Raw genomic sequence first — 6031 nt, 5'->3', positions numbered from 1 at the left:
GACGGCGATCCCAGGGGCTCTCCTAGGGGCCCTCTCAAGTGCGGTAGAGACCTCATGGGCCCTCGCAGGGGCAGAGGCGGTCTTAAGGCCCCTCCCAGGGGCAGGGGAGGCGCCCCTCCAGGAGCCCTATACCTTGCTTGGTCATGGTGAAATACATATTGCATACTTCCAGCAATTCTTTACTTAACTGTGATTGGTGGACTAAAATAAAAACCCGCCAACCAACAGCCAATAGGAGAACAGAGCAGTCAGTCAGCACAACACCCCAACTTATGTTTTCCTGTTGGATATTTATTCTCCTTTACATTGTTCATGTTAAGATGATACTGGAAATGTAATGGGCAGTGTATCTATTTAACGTCATATCTCCCATTGTTCTAAATAGTGCAGAAACGACTACCCCCAGGGACTCTAAGGGGACAATACTCTCTAGGGCCCTCCCAGGGGTGTCGGTAACCTGAGGGACCCTCCCAGTTGTGTCGGCGTCCAAAGGAGCCCACCCAGGGGTGACGGCGGACAGAGCGACCCTCCAAGGGCCGGCGGTGCTCTCAGGGGCCCTCTCAGGGGTGACGGCGATCCCAGGGGCTCTCCTAGGGGCCCTCTCAGGTGCGGTAGAGACCCCATGGGCCCTCGCAGGGGCAGAGGCGGTCTCAAGGGCCGTCCCAGGGGCAGGGGAGGCGCCCCTCCAGGAGCCCTATAGCTTGCTTGGTCATGGTGTCGTTCATATTGCATACTTCCAGCAATCCTTTACTTAACTGTGATTGGTGGACTAAAATGTAAATCCGCAAGATATCAGCCAATAGGAGAACAGAGCAGTCAGTCAGCACAACACCCCAACTTATGTTTTCCTGTTGGATATTTATTCTCCTTTACATTGTTCATGGTGAGATGATACTGGGAATGTGATGGGTAGTGTATTTATTTAACGTCATATTTCCCATTGTTCTAAACAGTGCAAAACCAACTGCTCCCAGTGACTCTATAGGGACAATGCCCCCTGGGGCCCACCCAGGGGTGTCGGCGTCAATAGGACCCCACCCAGGGGCGGCGGCGGACCCAGCGGCCCTCCCAGTTGCGATGGTGCTCTCAGGGGCCCTCTCAGGGGTGACGGCGATCCCAGGGGCTCTCCTAGGGGCCTTTTCAGGTGCGGCTGAGACCCCAAAGGCTCTCACAGGGGCAGCGGCGGTCTCAAGGGCCCTCCCATTAGCAGGTGAGCCTCCAGGGGCCCTACCAGAGGCGCCCCTCTAGAAGCCCTATAGCTTGCTTGGTCGTGGAGTCGTACCTATTGCATACTTCCAGCAATTCTTTACTTAACTGTGATTGGTGAACTAAAATAAAAATCGGCCAACCAACAGCCAATAGGAGAACAGAGCAGTCAGTCAGCACAACACCCCAACTTATGTTTTCCTGTTGGATATTTATTCTCCTTTACATTGTTCATGTTAAGATGATACTGGAAATGTAATGGGCAGTGTATTTATTTAACGTCATATCTCCCATTGTTCTAAATAGTGCAGAAACGACTGCCCCCAAGGACTCTAAGGGGACAATACCCCCTAGGGCCCTCCCAGGGGTGTCGGTAACCTGAGGGACCCTCCCAGGTGTGTCGGCGTTCAAAGGAGCCCACCCAGGCGTGACGGCGGACCGAGCGACCCTCCAAGTGCCGGCGGTGCTCTCAGGGACCCTCTCAGGGGTGACGGCGATCCCAGGGGCTCTCCTAGGGGCCCTCTCAGGTGCGGTAGAGACCTCATGGGCCCTCGCAGGGGCAGAGGCGGTCTTAAGGCCCCTCCCAGGGGCAGGGGAGGCGCCCCTCCAGGAGCCCTATACCTTGCTTGGTCATGGTGAAATACATATTGCATACTTCCAGCAATTCTTTACTTAACTGTGATTGGTGGACTAAAATAAAAACCCGCCAACCAACAGCCAATAGGAGAACAGAGCAGTCAGTCAGCACAACACCCCAACTTATGTTTTCCTGTTGGATATTTATTCTCCTTTACATTGTTCATGTTAAGATGATACTGGAAATGTAATGGGCAGTGTATCTATTTAACGTCATATCTCCCATTGTTCAAAATAGTGCAGAAACGACTGCCCCCAGGGACTCTAAGGGGACAATACCCCCTAGGGCCCTCCCAGGGGTGTCGGTAACCTGAGGGACCCTCCCAGGTGTGTCGGCGTCCAAAGGAGCCCACCCAGGCGTGACGGCGGACCGAGCGACCCTCCAAGTGCCGGCGGTGCTCTCAGGGACCCTCTCAGGGGTGACGGCGATCCCAGGGGCTCTCCTAGGGGCCCTCTCAGGTGCGGTAGAGACCTCATGGGCCCTCGCAGGGGCAGAGGCGGTCTTAAGGCCCCTCCCAGGGGCAGGGGAGGCGCCCCTCCAGGAGCCCTATACCTTGCTTGGTCATGGTGAAATACATATTGCATACTTCCAGCAATTCTTTACTTAACTGTGATTGGTGGACTAAAATAAAAACCCGCCAACCAACAGCCAATAGGAGAACAGAGCAGTCAGTCAGCACAACACCCCAACTTATGTTTTCCTGTTGGATATTTATTCTCCTTTACATTGTTCATGTTAAGATGATACTGGAAATGTAATGGGCAGTGTATCTATTTAACGTCATATCTCCCATTGTTCTAAATAGTGCAGAAACGACTGCCCCCAGGGACTCTAAGGGGACAATACCCTCTAGTGCCCTCCCAGGGGTGTCGGTAACCTGAGGGACCCTCCCAGGTGTGTCGGCGTCCAAAGGAGCCCACCCAGGGGTGACGGCGGACAGAGCGACCCTCCAAGGGCCGACGGTGCTCTCAGGGGCCCTCTCAGGGGTGACGGCGATCCCAGGGGCTCTCCTAGGGGCCTTCTCAGGTGCGGTAGAGACCCCATGGGCCCTCGCAGGGGCAGAGGCGGTCTCAAGGGCCCTCCCAGGGGCGGGGGAGGCGCCCCTCCAGGAGCCCTATAGCTTGCTTGGTCATGGTGTCGTACATATTGCAAACTTCCAGCAATCCTTTACTTAACTGTGATTGGTGGACTAAAATGTAAATCCGCAAAATATCAGCCAATAGGAGAACAGAGCAGTCAGTCAGCACAACACCCCAACTTATGTTTTCCTGTTGGATATTTATTCTCCTTTACATTGTTCATGGTGAGATGATACTGGGAATGTGATGGGTAGTGTATTTATTTAACGTCATATTTCCCATTGTTCTAAACAGTGCAAAACCAACTGCTCCCAGTGACTCTATAGGGACAATGCCCCCTGGGGCCCACCCAGGGGTGTCGGCGTCAATAGGACCCCACCCAGGGGCGGCGGCGGACCCAGCGGCCCTCCCAGTTGCGATGGTGCTCTCAGGGGCCCTCTCAGGGGTGACGGCGATCCCAGGGGCTCTCCTAGGGGCCTTTTCAGGTGCGGCTGAGACCCCAAAGGCTCTCACAGGGGCAGCGGCGGTCTCAAGGGCCCTCCCATTAGCAGGTGAGCCTCCAGGGGCCCTACCAGAGGCGCCCCTCTAGAAGCCCTATAGCTTGCTTGGTCGTGGAGTCGTACCTATTGCATACTTCCAGCAATTCTTTACTTAACTGTGATTGGTGAACTAAAATAAAAATCGGCCAACCAACAGCCAATAGGAGAACAGAGCAGTCAGTCAGCACAACACCCCAACTTATGTTTTCCTGTTGGATATTTATTCTCCTTTACATTGTTCATGTTAAGATGATACTGGAAATGTAATGGGCAGTGTATCTATTTAACGTCATATCTCCCATTGTTCTAAATAGTGCAGAAACGACTACCCCCAGGGACTCTAAGGGGACAATACTCTCTAGGGCCCTCCCAGGGGTGTCGGTAACCTGAGGGACCCTCCCAGTTGTGTCGGCGTCCAAAGGAGCCCACCCAGGGGTGACGGCGGACAGAGCGACCCTCCAAGGGCCGGCGGTGCTCTCAGGGGCCCTCTCAGGGGTGACGGCGATCCCCGGGGCTCTCCTAGGGGCCCTCTCAGGTGCGCTAGAGACCCCATGGGCCCTCGCAGGGACAGAGGCGGTCTCAAGGGCCGTCCCAGGGGCGGGGGAGGCGCCCCTCCAGGAGCCCTATAGCTTGCTTGGTCATGGTGAAATACATATTGCATACTTCCAGCAATTCTTTACTTAACTGTGATTGGTGGACTAAAATAAAAATCCGCCAACCAACAGCCAATAGGAGAACAGAGCAGTCAGTCAGCACAACACCCCAACTTACGTTTTCCTGTTGATATTTATTCTCCTTTATATTGTCTTGCGTTGAGATGATACTGAAATGTAATGGGCAGTGTATTCACGGATGCATTCATTGTTCTAAAGAAAAGAGAACGACTGTCTCTGGACTTAAGGGACACATTTCCTAGGGCCTCCTAGGTGTGTTTGGTAACCTGAGGGACTCCTCCCAGGTAAGCTACATCCAAAGGACACCCAGGTGACGAGGACAGCACTCTCCAAGGGGCTGGCGGTGCCTCTAGGCCCCTTAGTGACAAGATCCCAGGGCTCTCCTAGCCTCCTCAGGTGCGGTGAGACTTTGTAGTCTCTGTGTAGGCAGTGAGGCAGTGGCTCTGCTGGCCCTCCCAGGGGCGGGGAGGCGCCCCTCTAGAAGCCCTATAGCTTGCTTGGTCGTGGAGTCGTACATATTGCATACTTCCAGCAATCCTTTACTTAACTGTGATTGGTGGACTAAAATGTAAATCCGCAAAATATCAGCCAATAGGAGAACAGAGCAGTCAGTCAGCACAACACCCCAACTTATGTTTTCCTGTTGGATATTTATTCTCCTTTACATTGTTCATGGTGAGATGATACTGGGAATGTGATGGGTAGTGTATTTATTTAACGTCATATCTCCCATTGTTCTAAACAGTGCAAAACCAACTGCTCCCAGGGACTCTATAGGGACAATGCCCCCTGGGGCCCACCCAGGGGTGTCGGCGTCAGGAGGAGCCCACCCAGAGGCGGCAGTGGACCCAGCGGCCCTCCCAAGGGCGATGGTGCTCTCAGGGGCCCCCTCAGGGGTGACGGCGATCCCAGGGGCTCTCTTAGGAGCCTTTTCAGGTGCGGCTGAGACCCCAGGGGCTCTCGCAGGGACGGCGGTGGTCTCAAGGGCCCTCCCATTAGCGGGTGAGCCTCCAGGGGCCCTACCAGAGGCACCCCTCTAGAAGCCCTATAGCTTGCTTGGTCGTGGAGTCGTACATATTGCATACTTCCAGCAATTCTTTACTTAACTGTGATTGGTGAACTAAAATAAAAATCCGCCAACCAACAGCCAATAGGAGAACAGAGCAGTCAGTCAGCACAACACCCCAACTTATGTTTTCCTGTTGGATATTTATTCTCCTTTACATTGTTCATGGTGAGATGATACTGGGAATGTAATGGGTAGTGTATTTATTTAACGTCATATCTCCCATTGTTCTAAATAGTGTAAAAGCAACTGCCCCCAGGGGCTCTACAAGGAAAGAGATCCCTGGGGCCCTCCCAGGGGTGTCGGTTCCCCTAGGAGCCCTCCGAGGGCCCTTCCCAAGGGAGGTGGCGCCCCAAAGGGCGTTCAAGGAACGGCGGCGGACCCAGGGTCCCTCCCAGGGGCAGCGGCGACCCCACGGGCCTTCCTAGGGGCAACGGTTACCCCTGGGGTCCTCCCAGGGGCGTCGGCGACCCCAGGGGCCATTTCTGGGGCTTTGGCGTCCCAATGGGCCATCCCAGGGGCACCAACACCCCCAGGAGCTCTCCCAGGGACCGCGGCGCTTCAAGGGCCCTCCAAGGGTGAGGGTGTTTGAGGGTGAGGGTGTGAGGGGGTAAGGGAGAGGGTGTGAGTGGGTAAGGGAGAGGGTATGAGGGGGTTAGGGTGAGGGTGTGAGGGGGTAAGGGAGAGGGTGTGAAGGGGTAAGGGAGAGGGTGTGAGGGGGTTAGGGTGAGGGTGAGGTTGTGAGGAAGGGTGTGATAGTGGGCGGGGAGACGACGATGATGCACGGGGCTAATGAGCATTAGGGTGTGTCATACGGAGGCGAATTTTTT

General features: G+C 54.7%; 1 protein-coding gene across 1 annotated transcript; it reads left to right on the top strand.

The window, feature by feature from the left end:
- Positions 1 to 990: 990 nt before the first annotated feature.
- On the top strand, positions 991 to 5779 carry LOC121871625 (elastin-like; the record flags this gene model as incomplete). The annotated part of the gene is made up of 8 exons (XM_042374038.1): positions 991 to 1210; positions 1602 to 1738; positions 2129 to 2301; positions 3217 to 3473; positions 3865 to 4104; positions 4420 to 4531; positions 4881 to 5112; positions 5461 to 5779. Coding segments are annotated over exons 1-8 (1690 nt in total), but the record flags the coding sequence as incomplete, so codon positions are not given.
- Positions 5780 to 6031: the final 252 nt, after the last annotated feature.

The sequence above is a fragment of the Homarus americanus genome, unplaced genomic scaffold (genome assembly GCF_018991925.1).
Source record: "Homarus americanus isolate GMGI-L3 unplaced genomic scaffold, GMGI_Hamer_2.0 scaffold44505, whole genome shotgun sequence".
NCBI lineage: Eukaryota > Metazoa > Arthropoda > Malacostraca > Decapoda > Nephropidae > Homarus > Homarus americanus.
The sequence above is the reverse complement of the archived record's forward strand: the minus strand, read 5'-3'. Positions and strand labels throughout refer to the sequence as shown.